Source organism: Oncorhynchus nerka, linkage group LG15 (genome assembly GCF_034236695.1).
Source record: "Oncorhynchus nerka isolate Pitt River linkage group LG15, Oner_Uvic_2.0, whole genome shotgun sequence".
Lineage (NCBI taxonomy): Eukaryota > Metazoa > Chordata > Actinopteri > Salmoniformes > Salmonidae > Oncorhynchus > Oncorhynchus nerka.
The window spans coordinates 38,840,897-38,864,204 of record NC_088410.1 but is presented as its reverse complement, the minus strand read 5'-3'; the positions used below and the strand labels follow the sequence as shown (position 1 = coordinate 38,864,204).

The 23,308-nt window shown below is 42.8% G+C and overlaps 1 protein-coding gene across 1 annotated transcript; it reads right to left on the bottom strand.

Moving 5' to 3' along the window:
- Nucleotides 1-683: 683 nt before the first annotated feature.
- LOC115103860 (actin-related protein 2-A) lies at nt 684-21,494 on the bottom strand. Its single transcript, XM_029624862.2, has 9 exons — nt 21,353-21,494; nt 19,188-19,298; nt 14,045-14,260; nt 13,171-13,243; nt 12,186-12,322; nt 11,610-11,759; nt 9,993-10,138; nt 3,069-3,201; nt 684-2,456 (listed from the first exon to the last, which is right to left on the bottom strand). The coding sequence occupies exons 1-9, from the start codon at nt 21,398-21,400 to the stop codon at nt 2,286-2,288; spliced, it is 1,185 nt and encodes a 394-aa protein (XP_029480722.1). The 5' UTR covers nt 21,401-21,494; the 3' UTR covers nt 684-2,285.
- Nucleotides 21,495-23,308: the final 1,814 nt, after the last annotated feature.

The window sequence follows — 23,308 nt, the reverse complement described above, 5'->3', positions numbered from 1 at the left end:
AACTGGGGCAGAGCTCCCTGCCATCCAGGACCTCTATACCAGGCAGTGTCAGAAGGCCCTAAAAACTGTCAGACTCCAGCCACCCAAACGAAAAGACTGTTCTCTCTGCTACCGCAAGGCAAGTCTGGAACCAATAGGACCCTGAACAGCTTCTACCCCCAAGCCATAAGACTGCTAAATAGTGAGTCCGGATAATTATTTGGTTAACTACTTAACTATCTGCATTGCCCCTTTTTGCACTAACTTTGTCTCATCACATACGCTGCTGCTACTGTTGATCATCTGTCACTTTGTTCCTAGTTATATGTACAAATCTACCTGCATTACCTTGTGCCCCTGCACATGGACCCAGTACTGGTACCCTGTGTATATATTTATTATTATTTCACTGTTAGTCTACAACGGTTGTTCACGAACATGTGACGATTACAATTATTTGACATGCACTCAAGAAGAAGCCACTCAACATTCTTGTTCTCTGCAGCCTTCATTCTAAATGTGACCACAGTTACACAGCATACCCATGCATCCATACACGTGAATGTACCAACTTCATTCTTTTGAGGCAATTCATCTGCCTTCTAATTCGGTCTTATTTAGGATCACTGCCGACAACAACGATAATGTCACAAGTATTTATGGCGACCACATGGTACATCTCAAAGACAGAGCACCACCAGGTATTAATAAATCACGTTGCTTTATTTAAAATCAGCGGTAGGCAGTTATGAACAAAAACAAAGAAAAGAGGAAAAAAAAGCAACCAAAAATAAGATCCAGCTACAATAACTGCACTTGGCACTGGATGACCGTTTTGTCAAAAAAGAAAATCATACATACACCATTGTGTAAGTGCCTCCAATATACATATGAAAACCAAAAAAGGAAAACCTTAAATACCAGCTTTTATGTGGTCTCCATGACACCCAAATTGTTATTAATATTACAAATGTTCAACTCTCCCAACAAATCCCCACCCCTAATGACACCAGATCTCAAAAAATGTATCTTCACTGGAGCTGAGACTATGGAGAGTTCCTACTGGTCTCAGAATGACTTCCTCTCTAAACAGGTTACGTACGGTTCAGTACGCCCTTAACAAGCCCTAGGTCTGATGGATTGTTGAGCTCACAATGGTTAAGGATAGGCCCTGGGATAGAGATCCTAGACCGGTTGTTGGAGGGCAAACTAACCCAGACCTTAAAAAAACTATGGACTCGTGTGTCCAACAGCCATGATGAGGATAACACGTCCTCACTCTTTATTTTGAGTAATGCACTGCAAAAGAAATACACAAATCCGTACAAATAACATGTCTGACAAAACAAAAAGGCAAAACCTCTTCTCCAAAAGGAAAGCGCATCAGCAAAATGAATGTGAACACAAAACTTGACTCCAATTACAAGGCTGAGCAGTCCTCATTGGAATTGAATGCATGGCAAATATTTTGCCATCAGTGGAATGAAATGCCTTTTAAAAAAAACATTTTTTATCGTGAGGGAAGGTCAACCGTTTCTTTTTGTAATCACCACATCCCCCTTACGACACACTGTTTGGATATGGGAGTCGGACAAGTGGGCAGGTGGACCCTGTGAGAAGGAGAAACATGCCCCATAAACCACCTGCCCTCTAACCCACCATCATCCCCTGACCTCTCAACATTACAACAACCTTAAATTAACCTCGGGGATAAACAGTGTGTGTACCCATTCGTTACGAGGGACTCAAGAGGAGCAAGCAATCCCCCTGCTGATTAAGACAAAAGACGAAAATAAGCAGAAGGGTGGATTTAAGAAGGGCAGCTTGCCTTTGATGGGGGCCCCTTGTGTACCCCGTGCCCACAACACAGGGGAATCCAACACCCCCTCTATAAATGAATCCCTAATAATAATTGACTTTACTATTGGGATCGTGTTTTGACAAAATAAGTTGGGCAACATGATTTAAACTATTCCCAGGAGACGCGTTGTTAGCACCTCATCTATCTCCTCCCACCTCCCCAACCCCACCTAACCCCATCAGTCTGTCCCAGCATGCCCTTGGAGAGAGTGAGAGTGAGCGAATCTGGGACAGGTGGTAAAAAAAGATGACCGCGTCGAGAAGATGAGGTGAGCGAAAGATGGATATCAAGTGGAGGACGTGGTGGAGGAGAGGGCGGGAGAGAAGACCAGGGTCGCATCCCAAATCGCACCCTATTCCCTAGATAGTGCACTACTTTTAACCAGACCCCATAGGGTAGTGCACTAAGGGAATAGGGTGCCATTTCAGACTTAGCCCAGACATGTTTATCTGACGGTGACCCCTAGCTTCTCCAGGACACGTATCCCCTTCTCCTGGTACTCCTCCCTCGTCAGCCAGAAGTTGTCCTTGTCCTTCATGATGTCGGCCAGCACGGCCCCGCCCAGGAACACCATGTGCTTGCGCCGAGGGGGGTCTTCGATGCGGATCTTGAATTTCTGCACACGAGCAGGAAAGGAGAGACAGAATAGAAGATAAGGAGAAGGGAAGAGTGTGAGAAGGGAAAACAAGAGCATAAGGGGGGAAAGGAGAAATAAGGAAATGGGCAAAAGAGGAGAAGGAAAAATGTATGTTGGTGTCTGTTAACCTAAACTAAAAATAGGTGTAAAATCGTCTAATAATTACATGAACTGAACCAGCAGGCCTGTCATTGAAAATGCTGAAATGGATATTGTTGCCAAATTGAGCAATCAGTGTGTAACGGAATGAATGAGGAACAATGAGACATTATATTTTAATTTTGTTGTCGAGCGCATGATTTAAACATGGTCCCATGACGAAAATAGTTCACTCTGTGTTTGAAGAAGCACATTGCTTGTGTAGTGTACACTATTTCAATTTAGGACAACACCGCCACCTGGTGGCCAATGAAAGTAATGCAAAAAATTGAAAATGGATTATTAAATGTCTGTAAGTAGTTGATCCATCTGTTAAATGCCAAATATTGGACAGTAAAACCTGCACTAAAAACATCAACAATAAAATATGACATGTACTTGAAGCAAGCTACTTCAAAGTAAAGACAAATAGCGTTCGGTGTCTGTCCTCACCGAGAGCTTATCCACGTCTCCCTTCAGCACGCGCTCCAGGTAGAGCTGCTTGAGCTCACGCTCCAGTCGAGAGGGAAGGCCAGGGTACATGGTGGAGCCCCCCGACAGCACTATGTGTTTGTAGAACTCAGACCTGTGGAGAGAAGGAAAAAACGTTTAGGGAGAAGACCTGGAGAAAGGAGAAGAAATGGAGAGAAATAACAAAGGTGAATAAGAATGGTGACATGGAGCGAGGAAAAGCGAACATTCTGCCACAATGTGTTTGTAGAATTCAGCCCTGAGGAGAGAAGGTGAGGATGTTTAGGGGAGAGAAAAAGGGATGTAGAGAATAGAAGAAAAAATACAATATGGAGAATTTTTTGTTGTCGTCATAATTCATCTAGGACTGACCCCATTTGGTCGACTGGTCGGTAGATAGGCTGCTGGTCAAGCAAGACTTCTTTAGTCGAGCAGAGTAGGAAAAAAAAGTGTATAGAAATAAAAATCATGGTGTATAAGACACCCGTCTGATTCGTGCCTGTCTGAGTGGAATGATCCATTGTGGAGGCTGAAATTGTATACATTAGTGCGCTGCTGAACTGGCGCCCTTTCCTAGACCTGTTTCTATGGCGCAGCGGTCTAAGGCACTACATCTCAGTGCTAGAGGCATCACTACAGACCCTGGTTCGATTCCAGGCTGTATCCCAACCGGCTGTGATTGGGAGTCCCATAGGGCAGCGCACAATTGGCCCAGCGTCGTTCGGGTTAGGGTTTGGCCGTGGTAGGCCGTCATTGTAAATAAGAATTTGTTCTTAACTGACTTGCCTAGTTAAATAAAGGTTAAATAAATAAATAAAAACATTTGCAAAGTTAACCAGCATATTGATGTTGAGAACAATGGGGTGGAGGCAGCAGCGGAGTTAAGAGACGAGAAAACAGCCCTTACCTTAATTGTCTAAAAAAAAGTGAGGAGAGAGGTAAAAACTTAATTAGGTCTATAATCAATCGCCTAACTTAAAATGTGCCTGGCTTAGGGCCTCCCAGGTGGCGCAGTGGTCTAGGGCACTGAATCGCAGCGCTAGCTGTGCCAACAGAGACTCTGGGTTCGCGCCCAGGCTCTGTCCCAGCCAGCCGCAACCGGGTTAGGGAGGGTTTGGCCGGTAGGGATATCCTTGCACGCTAACCAAGGTCGCCAGGTGCACGGTGTTTCCTCCGACACATTGGTGTGGCTGGCTTCGGGGTTGGATGCACGCGGTGTTAAGAAGCAGTGTGGCTTGGTTAAGGTTGTGTTTCGAGGACACATGGCTTTCGGGCTCTCTCGAGGCCGTACGGGAGTTGTAGCGATGAGACAAGATAGTATTTACTAACAATTGGATACCACGAAATTGGGGAGAAAAAGGGGGTAAAATGAAAAAATAAAAAAATGTGCCTGGTTTTAGAAATCATCCATACAGTAAAAAGTTTGGACACACCTACTCCAAGGGTTTTTCATTATTTCTACATTGTAGAACAGTTGCCTGCACTCATTGCCTGCATTCGTAATGGGTCTGCGGTCAAACGACCACCCCTCATCACTGTCAAACGCTAAAACACTTCAGCGAGCAGGCCTTTCTAATCGACCTGGCCCGGGTATCCTGGAAGGATATTGACCTCATCCCATCATTAGAGGATGCCTGGTTATTCTTTAAAAGTGCCTTCCTCACCATCTTAAATAAACATGCCCCATTCAAAAAAATGTAGAACCAGGAACCAGATATAGCCCTTGGTTCTCTCCAAACCTGACTGCCCTTGACCAGCACAAAAACATCCTGTTGCATTCTGCATTAGCATCAAACAGCCCCCGCAATATGCAACTTTTCAGGGAAGTTAAGAACAAATATTTACAGGCAGTTAGGAAAGCTAAGGCTAGCTTTTTCAAGCAGACATTTGCATCCTGTAGCACAAACTCAAAAAAGTTCTGGGGCACTGTAAAGTCCATGGAGAATAAGAACACCTCCTCCCAGCTGCCCACTGCACTGAGGCTAGGAAATACTGTCACCACTGATAAATCCACTATAATTAAGAATTTCAATAAGCATTTTTCTACGGCTGGCCATGCTTTCCACCTGGCTACCCCTGCCCCGATCCACAGCCCTCCACCCCCCACAGCAACTTGCCCAAGCCTCCCCCACTTCTCCTTCACCCAAATCCAGATAGCTGATGTTCTGAAAGAGCTGCAAAATCTGGACCCCTACAAATCAGCCGGGCTAGACAATCTGGACCCTCTCTAAAAATTTTGTTGTAACCCCTATTACTAACCTGTTCAACCTCTCATATTTTCTGAGACTCCCATAGATTGGAAGGCTGCCGCAGTCATTCCCCTCTTCAAAAAGGGGGAGACACTCTAGACCCAAACTGCTACAGACCGATATCTATTCTACCCTGCCTTTCTAAGGTCTTCAAAGGCAAGTTAACAAACATATTACCAACCATTTCAAATCCCACCGTACCTTCTCTGCTATGCATTCTGCTTTCATAGCTGGTTTCATGGGTGCACCTCAGCCACGGTCAAGGTCCTAAACAATATCATAACCGCCATCGATAAGAGACATTCCTGTGCAGCCGTATTCGTCGACCTGGCTAAGGCTTTCAACTCTGTCAATCACAACATTCTTATCGGCAGACTCAACAGCCTTTGGTTTCTCAAATGACTGCCTCGCCTGCTTCACCAACTACTTCTCAGATAGAGTTCAGTGTGTCAAATTGGAGGGCCTGTTGTTTGGACCTCTGGCAGTCTATGGGGGTGCCACAGGATTCAATTCTCGGGACGACTCTTTTCTCTGTATACATCAATGTCGCCGCTCTTGCTGCTGGTGATTCTTTGATCCATCTCTACGCAGACGACACCATTCTGTATACCTCTGGCCGTTCTTTGGGCACTGTGTTAACTAACCTCCAGACGAGCTTCAATGCCGTACAACTCTCCTTCCATGGCCTCCAACTGCTCTTAAATGCAAGTAAAACTAAATGCATGCTCTTCAACCGATTGCTGCCCTCACCTGCCCGCCCGTCCAGCATCACTACTCTGGACGGTTCTGACTTAGAATATGTGGACAACTACAAATACCTAGGTGTCTGGTTAGACTTTAAACGCTCCTTCCAGACTGACATTAAACATCTCCAATCAAAAATGTAATCTAGAATCTGCTTTCTATTTCGCAACACAGCATCCTTCACTCATGCTGCCAAACATACGCTCGTAAAACTGACCACCCTACCGATCCGACTTCGGCAATGTCATTTACAAAATAGCCTCCAACACTCTACTCAACAAATTGGATGCAGTCTCTCACAGTGCCATCCGTTTTGTCACCAAAGCCCATATACTACCCACCACTGCGACCTGTACACCCTCGTTGGCTGGCCCTCGCTTCATACTCGTCGCCAAACCCACTGGCTCCAGGTCATCTACAAGTCTCTGCTAGGTAAAGCCCCGCCTTATCTCAGCTCACTGGTCACCATAGCAGCACCCACCCATAGCACCCACTCCAGCAGGTATATCTCACTGGTCACCCCCAAAGCAAATTCTTCCTTTGGCCACCTCTCCTTCCAGTTCTCTGCTGCCAATGACTGGAACAAACTGCAACAATTTCTAAAGCTGGAGACACTTACTTCCTCACTAGCTTTAATCACCAGCTGTCAGAGCAGCTCACAGATCACTGCACATTGCCCATCTGTAAATAGCCCATCCAATCTACCTCATCCCCATACTGTATTTATTTATTTTACTCCTTTGCACCCCAGTATCTCTACTTGCACATTCATCTTCTGTACATTCTACCATTCTAGTGTTAAATTGCTATATTGTAATTACTTCGCCACCATGGCCTATTTATTGCCTTACCTCCCTTATCCTACCTCATTTGCACATGCTGTATATAGACTTTTCTACTGTATTATTGATTGTATGCTTGTTAATTCCATGTGTAACTGTGTTGTTGTATGTGTCAAACTGCTTTGCTTCATCTTGGCCAGGTCGCAGTTGCAAATGAGAACTTGTTCTCAACTAGACTACCTGGTTAAATAAAGGTGAAAATAAAATCTTTATTTTTTACTATTTTCTACATTGTAGAATAATTGTGAAGACATCAAAACTATGAAATAACATATGGAATCATGTAGTAACCAAAAAAGGTGCTAAACAAATCAAAATCTATTTTATAGTTGAGATTCTTCAAATAGCCACCCTTTGCCCTGATGACAGCTTTGCACACTCTTGGTATTATCTCAACCAGCTTCATGAGGTAGTCACCTGGAATGCTTTTCCAACAGTTCCCACATATGCTGAGCACTGGTTGGCTGCTTTTCCTTCACTCTGCGGTCCAACTTATCCCAACCATCTCAATGGGGTTGAGGTCCGGTGATTGTGGAGGCCAGGTCATCTGATGCCGCACTCCATCACTCCTTAGTCGATTAGCCCTTACACAGCCTGGAGGTGTGTTTTGAGTCATTTACCTGTTGCAGAAAGCTGTGGTAGCCATGCTGGTTAAGTGTGCCTTGAATTCTAAATAGAAATCAGACAGTGTCACCAGCAAAGCACCCCCACACATTCTCCTCCATGCTTCACGGTGGGAACCACACATGCGGAGATCATTTGTTCCTCTACTCTGCATCTCACAAAGACATGGCGGTTGGAACCAAAAATCTCAAATTTCCACAGGTCTAATGTCCATTGCTCATGTTTCTTGGCCCAAGCAAGTCTCTTCTTATTGTTGGTGTCCTTCAGTTGTTTCTTTGGAACAATCCGACGATGAAGGCCTGATTCACGCAGTCTCCTCTGAACAGTTGATATTGAGATGTGTCTGTTACTTGAACTCTGTGAATAATTTATTTGGGCTGCAATCTGAGGTGCAGTTAATTGCTCATTTCTGAGGCTGGTAACTAATGAACTCACCCTCTGCAGCAGAGGTAACTCTGGGTCTTCCTTTCCAGTGGCGGTCCTCATGACAGCCAGTTTCATCATTGCACTTGATGGTTTTTGCAACTGCACTTGAAGAAACATTCAAAGTTCTTTAAATGTTACAGATTGACTGAGCGTCATGTCTTAAAGTAATGGACTGTTGTTTCTCTTTGCTTATTTGAGCTGTTCTTGCCACAATCTGGACTTGGTCTTTTACCAAATAGGGCTAAATTCTGTATACCACCCCTACCTTGTCACAACACAACTGATTGGCTCAAATGCATTCATAAATAAATTAGGCACATTTGGGCAGCTGTGACACAATTTTGAACAGAAATGCAATGGGTCATTGGATCAGTCTGAAACTCTGCACACACATTGCTGCCACCTAGTGGACAAAATCTAAATTGTGCCTTGGCTAGAATAATACATCATGACCTTTCGCTTGCATTTCAAAGATGAAAAAAATCAATGTTTTTGTACCCTTTTACCAGATCTAGTGTGTTATTCTCCTAGATTCCTTTCACATTTCCACAAACTTCAAAGTGTTTCCTTTCAAATGGTACCAAGAATATTCATATCCTTGCTTCCAGCAGTTAGATTTGGGTATGTCATTTTATTTATTACTTTATTTAACCAGGAAGGGCTCATTGAGATTAAAATCTCTTTTTCAAGAGCGCCCTAGCCAAGATAGGCAGCACCAAGTCATTACAAAAAATGTACAGACAGACTTGAAAAACTACAAGTAATCTAGTAAAACCTATTGAATTCACAAGAGTATAAAACAGCAAATTAAAAACATTGACAGGTCAGGGAATCAGCCTGAAAAATCCTTCATCAGAGATTTAAAAACACAAATCAGGACATGTTCTTCCAGTTTAGAAGTATTTTGTAAGGTGTTCCAAGACGATGGCGCAGAGTACATAAAAGCCCTTTTACCAAATTCAGTTCGGACATTTGGAACAGTTAGCAGGATAAAGTCCAGCGAATGAAGAGAATACCCACCACATTTCTGAACAATATAAATGCACAAATAAAAAAAGGTAGTAAACCCCAAATGGCTTTGTAAATAAAAGTATACCAGTGACTGAGCCTACGAGTGACAAGAGAAGGCCAGCCAACCCTGGTATACAAAGTGCAGTGGTGCGTAAGGGTTTTGCAGTTTAAAATAAATCTCAAAGTGCCATGGTAAAGAGTGTCAATTGATCTCAAACACTGAGCGGAAGCATTCATATATAAAATATCCCCATAGTCTAGTAAAGGCATAAATGTAGCTGATACTAGCCTCCTTCTGGCTTCAAAATAAAAACAGGCCTTATTCCTAAAATAAAATCCCAATTTCAGCTTCAATTTTTTTTGTAAGTTGTTGAATATGCAATTTAAAAGAGGCCGTCATCAATTAAAATTCCAAGATATTTATATGAGGTTACAACCTCAATTTCCTTGCCCTGACAGGTAGTAATCGGTGAATTTATTTATTGCATTAGAAAACACCATTAGTTTAGTCAGTATTGAGGATAAGATTCAATTGACATAAGGTATGTTGAACAGTATAAAAAGGCGAAAATGTTTTTAAAAAAGGGGCCGATCCTTAAAAGGTTTTTAACGAGGAAAGAAATTCCACGAATTAACAAGGAACACCTGTTAATTGAAATGCATTCCAGTAGACTAGCTCATGAAGCTGGTTGGGAGAATGCTAAGAGTGTGCAAAGCTGTCATCAAAGCAAAGGGTGGCTTGAACAGACGACTCTTGGTTGACCAAGATTTTTTTTTTTTTGTCGGGGACAGCCCAGATTCCATCATAGCACTGCAGTGACAACTAGTGACTGAGCTTTGAAGGGTTTTGGCTACGCAGTTCAACATCATCACTCTACTCAAGAGCATCCACTCAAAGTCTAGAATGTAAACTAATGAAATGGCAAAAGGAGATGTGAAAGGGAAGGATAGAGGTTTGGAAATTACTAGGTCTCTCACTAGTAAGTAGGGGGAGTCTGTCATGGAGTTACCTGGTGTCGATGTCTGCTGCATTGATGGTGTTGAAGAGGAGCTCTGCCACCCCGACTCCCTCCACGTTGATGAGGTGGGGCTGGAACAGAGCCTCAGGGGCCTCGAACCGCTCCCCTCCCACCTTGATCATCCTGCCGTCGGGGAGCTGGGGACACAGAAAGGGGAACAACATTCACACATCGGAAAGCATTTAGTTGACATCAAGACAGGACTGATGGCTTTCTTCTGCTAGAACACTGCTAGGGAAATATGAAGGCAATGCTTGGCTAGAGATGGACAATATACAATGTTTGGAACTGGCAACATTAAGAGTCTTTCTCTCTCTGGTCAGATGGAGCCGGCTGACAGACAGTAGGCCTTTTACAGAGCGTGGCGGAACACTATGTGGGAGGGAGCATAAAGGGCCCATTGACGGCTCCAGTCTGGAGTCCAGAGGAGGAAACAGACACCAGGTCAGCACGTGGCGTGGGAGTCTGGGTCGTACAGGAAATTATGTCACGCCCATGGATGGGGAGTCGTTTCTTCAACTCTACAGTAGTGCCCTTGTTCCATTCTATGTCCTCCGCCTCTCCCTCTCTCTCCAGGATTTGGGCAAGGAAACAGGGAGGTGCGCCGCAGCCCACCACACACATGGAAAATTCCGTCCACTCCCTCTACATCACAGGGACTCGCGGTTCCTTCGTGGTTCACCTCCAACCCCTACCGGCCATCAAACCCGATTTGTGCAAAGTAACCTGGGGACATCCAGAGCTTGGCTCAAGAGCTCCTCCCACACTAAATATGTCTCCTACTGTTCTAAAATTATAACCTGATCTCCATGATACATTATGTCCACAAGGAGGCAGTGTTACCATATAGCCAGGCCTCAAATACAGATAAATTATATTATTCTCAGTGTAAAATGGTGTCCCCCTTACCAGGCAAGACTAAGGAGAATATGATGCAGTGTTTGGGGTGATGAGTTATATATATATATATAAGTAATGCATTACATAATCAGATTACTTTTGTAAGTAACTCGTAGCTTTTTAAAATCGGGTAATATTATTACAGTTACACTGTCAAACAACGTGTGCATTACTTCCAGAATCATCTCTCTACCGGGCGCGTGTTTCCCATGATCCGATCTCAAATTGGAGAAAAGTCATGGCAGCTGCTGTCCATAGAAATATATAGAGGGTGCACCTCTGATATTTGCCTTTGATCACTTCTGTGATAGAAAAGCCTATAGAGGTTTTCCTGTCTAGTGACAAACGTGCCTTCTATACATCTCTATGTACTAGCGGCTCGACAGAAAGATTTTTGAATGAAAAGATAGGAAATCTGTACAGATGTTTGGCTTACAGTATATATGGCTAATTAAGCAGCCCATATATAGCTCAGCACTTGTCGACTAGCACAGGAAAGCAGTGCCACAGATGAAAGGAGTAACTAGCGATCAAACCTGAGTTAGTAAGTAGCCCATCTTTGGTAGAGCGCACAAGGCTCACCTTGCGCAATCCGACACTCAAGCAAACAATTCGATTTTTAAGGTTGTACTACCTAAACTTGTACAATAAGAACTGGAAGTGTAGGACTCGGCCAGGATAATGACCGTGTAGGACTGCGTTACTGACCGTGTAGGACTCAACCAGCACGGTGGTCTCCAGCGCCAGCTTCTGCTCCTGCTCGATGTTGTAGCCCACGTAGCACAGCTTCTCCTTCATCATGCGCACCGTCTCAAAGTCCGCCGAGTGGTTGAAGGCGTAGCCCCTCAGCAACAGCAGCTGGATAAAGGTCAGAGGTAAGGGATGTGTTTGGTTGGTTTGCAGATATCTCAGTTGTAAAGGACTGCAAAACTCATTTAAAAAGACTCCAATACTCTTTAAATCGTCACCTTTCTTAAAATCACAAATCTTAACATGAAATAATGAACAGGTGTGATTTACAGTCGACTGCTTTCCACTAGCAAGTCATCAGACATAGTCATGAGGGAATCACCCCCTAGTTAGTTCCTCCTAGGCTCTTGCGTAGATTTGAAAGAATTAGGCTATATAGTTACAATTATATATGGTAGTAGCTCCAATGGGCAAGGCTCAATATGCATCATGGTGCGTTATTCAGTCTTCCCATATCTACACATGCCTCGGGGCTAGGAGTGGTTTCTGGACAGGACATTCTAAGACAGTCACGTGTGGGGAACGAGGGTGTACCTTGATGAGGTAGCGCGTGATGTCTCGTCCTGCAATGTCCAGGCGTCTGGTCAGGTGGGGCAGGGAGAAGCCTTCGTACACGGGGCAGATGTGGGTGACGCCATCACCAGAGTCCACCACCACGCCCGTCAGGAGACCTACATTTTTTTTTTAAGACAAAAAACACAGCAGTGCCAACAGAATAGGGCCAGTGAGAAAACACATCCACCGTTTCCAAAGCCCATAATCAACATTATAGACCATTTCTGTCATTAATCATTTGAAATGGAAAGCTTTTTATTCATTGTTATTACCGATTTCTTGGTGTCAAGAGTTTCCCATCATAATACTGTATATTGGTTCAATATCAAACAAATGCTTAGGCCAATGACAGTAGAGAACAACAAGAAGTGTACAGCTACCTATTCAACTACGTGCTGCTGCATATTCAACTCTCTTCCTGCCACTGAAAGGGTCACACATTAGCACAGCCTGTCTCATTCCACAGCTGTGCTTATTTTTTTACCAGAGAAAGACCGATGTTAAAAATACAATCAGTACAGTACAAATGGAAGCACTTTATTTTACGATACTAGCTATTTACTACGGTAGGAAAGGATGTGGTATCAATGGGTACTTTCTGGTACTTACTTCAAATAATTGGTAACTATCTGGTACCAAATCAATTGTTTTAATTTGTTTCTCAAAGAAACAAACAAGAAACTCATTAGGTTATTAAATAATAACCATTTTAAAATGTAAAGTAAATATCTGGTACTTTCTGTACCGGAAAATAAAGTATAAGTCCAAAATAATTGTTGCTACCATGGTAGAAACGTAGCCAAAGCAAATTACCGGGTATAATCTCCTACATTCCTCCATGTGTTCTGAAAGGTACTTTAAATTGCAATTCGTTGGAGTGAAATCTCAGGTACCCAGTGTTCTTCACTGGTTTTGGGTGTCCTACCTTCCATCTAGTGGCCTTGTTTAGTTTTAAAGAACCTACCTTGAGCATAGAGTGTGAGCACAGCTTGGATGGCTATGTAAACCCCAGAGAACTGGTACGTCTCAAACATCACCTAGAAAAGAGGTGGGGAGTGCGAGAGTATGTCACTGGAATGTATAGTTACTGCAACAACAACAAATCTGTGCATTTATAGTTAAACAGTAACTTAGCATCTTGCTAATACAAATGAGCTTTGCTTTTGCATTTGGCAATGCTAGGAAAACCGCAACAAATCTAACCTCAACTCAAAGGAATAGACCATGTTCATAAACCTGAAATTTAAATGGGTGAAAAGGACTTATTCTCAAAGAACTTAGCCATGGCTGGCCCCCACACAGAGGACAGCCTGAATCATTAATAACAGTGGCTCTGACTGACTCCCACTGAGGAGCTGTCGCCAGGCAGCATATCTGGGTTCAAATAGCATTTCAAGTCTTTCAAATACTTTAGCTGTGGTTGATTGACCTGGCCTTGCACAATGGAAGCAATGGAGTAGTCCCAAAAATGCAATGTCCACCCATGTGAAACTCCAGACAGGCTCAAACAATCAAATACTCGTTGAAACCAGGTCTGCCAGGCAGTGTTGCTGCCTTAGTCACAATGACTGACAAGTTGCAACTCGAAGATAAACCTCCTTATTGGGAGCACTACTGCCTCCTCGGCACAGAGCATCACTGTTATGACTGATGAATCATTTAAGATCCACAATGGAACCGTATAAAAGGCCTTACAAGAGATCTCCTCCAGCCGTTCCGGGTACACTCCAGAATACACACTTTCAAAACTAAAGCATGTTAATGAAATTGTCCTCTGACAACATATTTAGTAGTTGTGGGTTAACAAAAAGAAACACTTAAAAAAAATGTATACGCACCTCAATGATCTTCTCGCGGTTCTTGGTTGGGTTCATAGGCGGCTCGGTGAGCAGGATCTTGCAGTTGCGCGAGTCGATGTTGAGCTTCTCGGGACCAAAGGTGTAGTCCCACAGGTGCTTCATGTCATCCCAGTTCCTCACGATGCCGTTCTCCATGGGGTAGTTCACCTCCAGCATGGAGCGCAGCTCACTCGCCTCATCCCCTACCATCAGGTCCTGGGGAGGGAGGGGATAAAGATCAGAGTTTCTCAGACTAGGGTCAAAACCAGGATGTGACTTTTTAAAATGCACCCACCGTTTAGGAGGGACCCCAATAGTGCAGTAGCCACTGAATATTACTGCAAAGAAAAGTTGCAGTGTCCACCACCCAAGTCATTGACGTACCACAGCAACAAACCGACTGTCACAGTGTCAATGCCGACTGACCACAGCTATACAAAAAAAAAAACACAAAAAAAAGAGGATGGAAAGCTCTGGGTAAGAAGGTAACAACGTCCCAAAAGGACATCCACCATCTTAAAATGCTCTACAGAACAAACTTAAAGCACTTCCCTAAAAGGACATTTGCATGCCACAATAAAAAAGTAAAACCTCACTTATTATAGTTGCAGTCAACATCTAGTCATTCTGCGGGCATGTTGCTTTTAGTGATCTGACGATACTTTCAGCCCTGCTCCAGAGAACAGGCGGTAGATAAGGCAACATTAGATAAAGATTCCAGCCATACAATCAGAGCACACTGTTAGTAGAACGGAATCCATTTGGTTAATTGGGATGCAGAACCTATTGAAAATGTCTAGAACCTATAGTATAGGCACTCAGAAAAGGCTTGACTGTCTACCGCCCAACAAACAAGTCACTCGTAATGGCAGAGAACTACATTGGTAAACTCATGCTCAGTGTGGTAGTTATGAGGAGGCTTGCAAGTTTCTTTTAACATGAGAAGCTACAGCAGACAACATGTTCCCCTTCTCATGATGATCTCTCTACTATTGATATCAATCCAAAATTAAATCTAGAATCGGCTTCCTATTTCGCAAGAAAGCCTCCTTCACTCATGCTGCCAAACATACCCTCGTAAAACTGACTATCCTGCCGATGCTTGACTTCGGCAATGTCATTTACAAAATAGCCTTCAACACCACTCAGCATATTGGATGCAGTCTATCACAGTGCCATCTGTTGTCACCAAAGCCCCATATACAGTTGAAGTCAGAAGTTTACATACACCTTAACCAAATACATTTAAAACCTCAGTTTCACAATTCCTGACATTTAATCCTAGTAAAAATCCCCAGTCTTAGGTCAGTTAGGAGACCACTTTATTTTAAGAATGTGAAATGTCAGAATAATAGCAGAGAAATGTATTTTTCTTTCATCACATTCCCAGTGGGTCAGAAGTTTACAAACACTCAATTAGTATTTGGTAGCATTGCCTTTAAATTGTTTAACTTGGGTCAAATGTTCCGGGTAGCCTTCCACAAGCTTCCCACAATAAGTAGGGTGAATTTTGGCCCATTCCTCCTAACAGAGCTGGTGTAATTGAGTCAGGTTTGTAGGCCTCCTCGCATTCACATGCTTTTTCAGTTCTGCTCACAAATTTTCTATGGGATTGAGGTCAGGGCTTTGTGATGGCCACTCCAATACCTTGACTTTGTTGCCTTTAAGCCATTTTGCCACAACTTTGGAAGTATGCTTGGGGTATTTGTCCATTTGGAAGACCCATTTGCGACCAAGCTTTAACTTCCTGACTGATGTCTTGAGATGTTGTTTCAATATATCCACATCATTTTCCTGCCTCATGATGCCATATATTTTGTGAAGTGCACCAGTCCCTCCTGCAGCAAAGCACCCCCAAAAACATGCTACCACCCCCACGCTTCATGGTTGGGATGGTATTCTTCGGCTTGCAAGCCTCCCCCTCTTTCCTCCAAACATAACAATGGTAATTATGGCCCAACAGTTCTATTTTTATTTAATCAGACCAGAGGACATGTCTCCAAAAAGTACAATCTTTGTCCCCATGTGCAGTTGCAAACCGTAGTCTATCTTTTTTTAATCGCGGTTTTGGAGCAGTGGCTTCTTCCTTACTGAGTGGCCTTTCAGGTTAAGTCGAAGTAGGACTCGTTTTACTGTGGAGGTAGATACTTTTATACCCATTTCCTCCAGCATCTTCACAAGGTCCTTTGCTGTTGTTCTGGGATTGATTTGCACTTTTCCCACCAAAGTACGTTCATCTCTAGGAGACAGAACGCGTCTCCTTCCTGAGCGGTATGATGGCCGTGTGGTCCCATTGTGTTTATACTTGCGTACTATTGTTTGTACAGATGAACTTGGTACCTTCAGGCATTTGGAAATTGCTCCCAAGGATGAACCAGACTTGGAGGTCAACAATACATTTTCTGAGGTATTGGCTGATTTCTTTTGATTTTCCCATGATGTCAAGCAAAGAGGCACTGAGTTTGAAGGTAGGCCTTGAAATACATCTACTGGTACACCTCCAATTGACTCAAATGATGTCAATTAGCCTATCAGAAGCTTCTAAAGCCATTACATCATTTTCTGGAATTGTCCAAGCTGTTTAAATGCACACTTTGGACCCACTGGAATTGTGATACAGTGAAATAATCTGTCTGTAAACAATTGTTGGAAAAATTACTTGTGTCATGCACAAAGTAGATGTCCTAACCGACTTGCCAAAACTATAGTTTGTTAACAAGAAATTTGTGGAGTGGTTGAAAAACGAGTTTCAATGACTCCAACCTAAGTGTATGTAAACTTCCGACTTAAACTGTACTACCCACCATTTTGACCTGTATGCTCTCGTTGGCTGGTCCTCGATACATATTCGTCGCCAAACCCACTAGTTCCAGGTCATCTATAAGTCTTTGCTAGGTAAAGCTCCGCCTTATCTCAGCTCACTGGTCACCATAGCAACACCCACCCGTAGCACCGCTCCAGCAGGTATATTTCACTGCTCATCCCCAAAGCAAACACCTTATTTTTGCCGCCTTTCCTTCCAGTACTCTGCTGCCAATGACTGGAACGAATTGCAAAAATCACTGAAGTTGGAGACTTATATTTCCCTCACTGACTTCAAGCGTCGGCTGTCAGAGCAGCTTACCGATCGCTGCAGCGATACACAGCCCATCTGTAAATAGCCCATCCAACTATCTACCTCATCCCATATTTGTTTTTTTTTCTGCTCTTTTGCACACCAGTATTTCTACTTGCACATCTATCACTCCAGTGTTAATTGCTAAATTGTAATTACTTCGCCACTATGGCCTATTTATTGCCTTACCTCCTTACTTCATTCGCACACATTGTATACAGATCTTCTATTGTGTTAATGACTGTACATTTGTTTATCCCATGTGTAGCAGCAGCAGGTAGCCTAGCGGTTAGAGCGTTGGACTAGTAACCGGAAGGTTGCTAGATTGAATCCCCGAGCTGACAAGCTAAAAAATGTGTTGTTATGCCCCTGAACAAGGCAGTTAACCCACTGTTCCTAGGCCGTCATTGTAAATAAGAATTTGTTCTTAACTGAATTGCTTAGTTCAATTAAATAAAAAATAACTTGTTTTTGTCTCACTGCTTTGCTTTATCTTGGCCAGATCGCAGTTGTAAATTAGAACTTGTTCACAACTGGCCTATCTGGTTAAATAAAAGGTGAAACAAAAAATTGCTGTTTCCTTCTGCAACTGCTTGTATGTACACAAGACCATGAATGTCTGTCAGTGTTTAGACCACTGTATTTAACATGTTGATTTGTAAAAAAAAAACACTAAAAAAACAAGGAGTAAAACAGTTTGTAAGGTTAGCCAGAACACCATTTCATCACAGAAAACCAGGGAAAGAGTAGTAGAGAGGGAATGAGGAAGCAATGCCAAACAATTGACAGAAAAATAAAAGGACCATTCTTGTCGGAGAGATGACGAGTGCAGCCATTTCATTGTCCGAGCAGACAGCAGGGGCCCATGAAACTGCAAACATACACACTTACCATCTTTCCGTTATTCTACCTCAACAGGAAAAAAGGAGGAGAGGTGGGAGGAAGAGAGGGATGAAGCAGAGGGTCAGAAGATAGAACAGAGAGAGAGGAGGACAGAGGAGCCAAGGACAGAGGTGAATCAGTGTGTGTCCTACCAAAACCACCCATCCTCTCATATAATGCTGCAATGTTATCAAAGGTGATTGTTAATGTGTAACGCCCTGATAGCAAGACTAGGTGCGACATCTAGGTTAAATCAACAACGTCCCAAAAGGAATCCTATTCCCTATGCAGTGCACTACTTTTGATCAGGGCCCATAGGGTTAAAAGTAACTATGTAGGGCATAGGGTGCCATTTGGGACTCAGCCAGCAATGGTAAATATTAGCCTATTGTTTCCCATAGGGAACAGTGTGTTGGATTGTTGAATTTCCAGAGGACACTCAATGGAGGAAATACTTTTTTTAAACTCTCCAATACTGTGAAAAACTCAACTCAAATGGCCGGTTTCCCAAACACAGATTAAGGCTAGTCCTGGAATAAAGCACTGTCAACTAAGAATCTCCATTGAAATAGCTTCTTTATCCAGAATAAGTGTTAGGAAAATTGCTCCAACAAGTACAGTGGAGAGACTAAGCAAAATGTAATCTAACATAAAGTAGTGTAAATCAAAAAATGTGCTCCATTTTCCCGCTAGGTCTACATGTTCTGAAAAATAAAAACTTAAAAACTAGTGGGGCGGTAGGTAAGGTTGCAAGATCGAACCCCCAAGCTGACAAGTTAAAAATCTGTCATTCTGCCCCTGAACAAGGCAGTTAACCCATTGTTCCTAGGCCGTCAATGAAAATAAGAATGTTCTTAACTGACTTGCCTAGTTAAATAAAAAGGTAAAATAATTTAAAATAAAATAACCAAAAAGGTTGCTGGTTTGAATCCGAGCCGGCAAGGTAGAAAAAAACTGCAGTTTGGCCCTTGAGCAAGGCCAAGGTCACCCCCTCGATGACGTCGATTAAGCCAGTATTATGCAATATTTATATGACCCCCTTCGAAACAGGTTATTACCACTTTCTTGAGTAAATACTAAGAGACATATTTTTGTCTAGATATCAAAGGGATTTAACACTCATGTGAAGTAAACAAGTGAGGTTACCTTGATCTCAATGTTTCCCACTTTAGCTGTGGAGCGAATGATTGGCCTGCCAACCAATGCAGGGAAAATGTGCTCTGGGAAGTTGGAGCCTGCATAGCCACACTTCACAAACTAGGATTAAAGGGAGAGACAAAGGGCACGGTCAGTGACAAACATTATTTTTGGTAAATAACATAGGACATAAATACATTTTCATAGCACACAGAATGACAAAATTAATAGAGATTAATAATAGCCCTATAGCAAAATACTAGAAATTGGATCAAAGCATTTAGCCCAGACTCCTTTAAAAGAAAACCTTTTAGTCCATTAACTCTGACATAACCTAACCTGATCGATAATGCAGTAATGTACTTGTTTATTAGGCAGAAGTTAGAGCCTTCTCTACTTTCTCTGAGTCACATGGTGCCGTTTGAGTTGCCACTAGGTACAGATTTAGAATCAGCTTGCCCTGACCAAATCCTAACCATTAGTGGGGGAAATGCACAACTGACAAAATACCAGCCCCAGCAACTCCACCCTACTTTGTTTGTGAACACTCTCTGAGGCGTTACAGAGAAAGTTACAGCATTGGTAGTGTTATCATCCCACAATCACTACCTGACGTGCAGCATGCTTAGGAAGTTACGTAGACAACCTATGCGGAGAATTTCATTCAAACCTGTTCGGTTGTACTGTGCGTTTGCTTCGAGGAATAGCCTAGCGCTTGAATCGATACGAGCGCTTTTCCCATGCATGTTTAAAATCCATTGGGCTTTCTTTGGGCCTACATAACGATTAATGACAATTGTCCTTCTTTCACCTACGTTACATAACTGACCACATCTCATTCTCAACCGTCCGGTAAGAAGAATAAAATAAGTGTATGACATGCATCATCAAGTAGACAACACATCATCAGCTCAGAGAGGAAGAGGTTACTCAAAGACAATAGGAGGTAGGCCAGTGTACAGCATGTCCCATTTTATTCACAGTGTGAAAACAAAGGCTGTAAGCAGCGTAGTTTCTTTGCTGGAGAGAGACTGAGTCAGCTCACCACTGAATGGAACAGAAACCAAATCAACAGCATAAATAGATAGTATTTAGCCAGATAATACATTCATCCAAGGTAAAATGTTGGAGGTGAAAACGAAATTTATTTGTCAATTTTAACCGGAAGACTCATGTTTGCAAACATATTTTACAAGAGAATGGCAATAGATCTGATAACTCCTTACATGGAAGAATGGTTTCTGACTTCCTCAATGTACAAGAATGATGCATGCGCAGTATCTACTGCTCGAGACAAGTTTAGTTGCTTAACTCGCCTTGGTCAACAGTTGGTAGCAATACTTTAATTGTGATACTTGTTTGTTGCTGCCTGGTTTAGTAAAACTATATGTGCAAATCCTCATCCATTTACGCAACAGACAATGCAACAATGTAGCAGTGTAAAATACTTGTTACAAGTTCAAAGAAGTTTCGGTGAGGGCGGGAATACAGATAGATGCTGGATCATCGTTCTTTGTGAACAACACCAAATAGTATCTACAAATTTGGAGTTACTGAATAAAACGCAATAGATCACGTCATTTCCTTGCAATTAACAATGACGCTGGCAACTTCTTACAGAGAGCCTTGTTAGTTTGAGCTAACAATCAAATTGAAACAAGGGATGGAAATGTAGGGTAATGATGTCTGACGAAGAAATACAAGATATAGCTACATGTGGCCGAACACGATATTTAAGTGTTCTCTGGAGCAAGCTATGAAACAATAAGACTGTGATTTGTAACGTTGAATGATCGCTATCGAGCTTGCTGGCCAGCCACCGAACTAGCTCGAGACGATTCGAGTTCGCAATGTCAGCCGACAGCTGCGATAACAATACTTAAGGCTACTCTCACTGATTCACGAATTCGAGGAAACAATCGGTACTCTAAACATTCCACCGACCGGTGTTAACCTTGCCACCTCTAATTGACAGATGCACCAACCTCAGTGAATGCATAACTAATTGACAAGCTGACAGATACATTCACCCAGACCGTGGCTACACAACAAGCTAGCAATGAAACGAGATACTTCCTGTTCCTCCCCATCTCGTCTCCTCTGCCAAAATGCACAACACAAAAGCCGGAACGCTCATAATTTGACGATAGAACACGGTCTGTTTGTAAACTTACCCCGGTCCCATTGTCGCAAACCACCACTTTTCTTCCCTGGCTGTCCATTTTCTCGGAATACAGAAACCAGCAGCCCTCCTTTGCACAACTTTCTTCGGCAAGGCGGAAACCACCACCCCGGCTCTAGCAAAGGGCTTCTTCCGGAATGTGTGACACATGCCCATATAATTTACACACCTATCAGGGTAGAGATAGCAAAGAAATTCAGCCAATAACATATGGCAACGCCTTTCCATACACCTTTCTATTCGACAATCACAATGATTGACAGTGTCGTGTCAATCAGAATGTTGAAATATCCGTAATGCAAGCTTTATCAATACATTTAGGTGGAGGCCTGGTGGGCCTACGCCGAAAACAGTTAAGTTGATCGATCTATGTCGAGGGAGGAGCAGATTTGTTTTCTTATATGACAATGAAATATTCTTATGATTACTGTAAAATGTGTTGGCACCTTCAATTCTTGCACATTTTCTCAGAAAAATTCTATATCAACCATAAAGAATGATAGAGGCCTCTAGTGGCCAACTTCATTAGCTGATCCACATCACCAACAAACTATCATGGTCCAAACACACTAAGACAGTTGTGAAGAGGGCACAACAAAGCCTATTCCCCCTCAGGAGACTGAAAAGATTTGGCATGGGTCCTCAGATCCTCAAAGGGTTCTAGAGCTACACTGATTGCATCACTGCCTGGTATGGCAACTGCTCGGCCTCAAATCCGCATGGCACTACAGATGGTAGTGCGTACGGCCCAGTACATCACTGGGGCCAAGCTTCCTGCTATCCAGGACCTCTATATCAGGCGGTGTCAAAGGAAGGCCCTACAAATTGTCAAAGACTCCAGACACCCTAGTTATAGACCGTTCTCTCTAATACCACACGGCAATCAGTACCGGAGCGCCAAGTCGAGGTCCAAAAGGCTTCTTAACAGCTTCTGCCTCCAAGCCATAAGACTCCTGAACAGCTAATCAAAGGGCTAACCAGACCCCTCTTTTACACTGCTGCTACTCTCAGTTTGTAATCTGTGCATAGTCACTTTAACTCTACCTACATGAACATGTTACCTCAACTAACCGGTACCCCCTGCATTTAGCCTCGCTTGTTATTTTTTCTTAACTTCCTAAAGCATTGTTGGTTAAGGGCTTGTAAGTAAGCATTCGGCGCATGTGATAAATAACAATGTGTTTGATCCCTCCTGGTGACCAATGGCAACCCGTCATTCAGGGCAGGTGACCTGTTTTGAGCCCGACATTTTTTGAAAAATAACAGGCTTGCCTATTTTGCATGCTATTTTGGCATTAATACTTGTCACATATCAGTTTGCAAACAATGTAAAACAAAATATATTAAAAAAATACACTAGCATTCAAAAGTTTGGGGTCACTTAGGACATTTGTTGTCCATTAAAATAACATAAAATTGATCAGAAATACAGTATAGACATTGTTAATGTTGTAAATGACTATTGTAGCTGGAAACGGCTGATTTTTAAATGGAATATCTACATAGGCGTACAGAGGCCCATTATCAGCAACAATCACTCCTGTGTTCCAATGGCACATTGTGTTAGCTAATCCAAGTTTATAATTTTAAAAAGGATAATTGAACATTAGAAAACCATTTGCAATTATGTTAGCACAGCTGAAAACTGTTGTTCTGATTAAAGCAGTAATAAAACTGTCCTTATTTAGACTAGTTGAGTATTTGGAGCATCAGCATTTGTGGGTTTGATTACAGGCTCAAAATGGCCAGAAACAAAGCATTTTCTTCCGAAACTCATCAGTCTATTCTTGTTCTGAGAAATTAAGGCTATTCCATGCGAGAAATTGCCAAGAAACTGAAGATCTCGTACAAAGCTGTGTACTACTCCCTTCAGAGAACAGCACAAACTGGCTCTAACCAGAATAGAAAGAGTGGGAGGCCCCGGTGCACAACTGAGCAAGAGGACAAG

What these genes read in the sequence shown, in the direction of transcription:
- LOC115103860 (XM_029624862.2), bottom strand. Translation starts at nt 21,400, where the DNA reads ATGGACAGCCAGGGAAGAAAAGTGGTGGTTTGCGACAATGGGACCGGG. An exon ending in TGGGAAACATTGAGATCAAG is followed by an intron (nt 14,261 to 19,187) that starts GTAACCTCACTT and finishes CTCCCTCCCCAG; the next exon opens with GACCTGATGGTAGGGGATGA. An exon ending in ACCGCGAGAAGATCATTGAG is followed by an intron (nt 13,244 to 14,044) that starts GTGCGTATACAT and finishes CCTCTTTTCTAG; the next exon opens with GTGATGTTTGAGACGTACCA.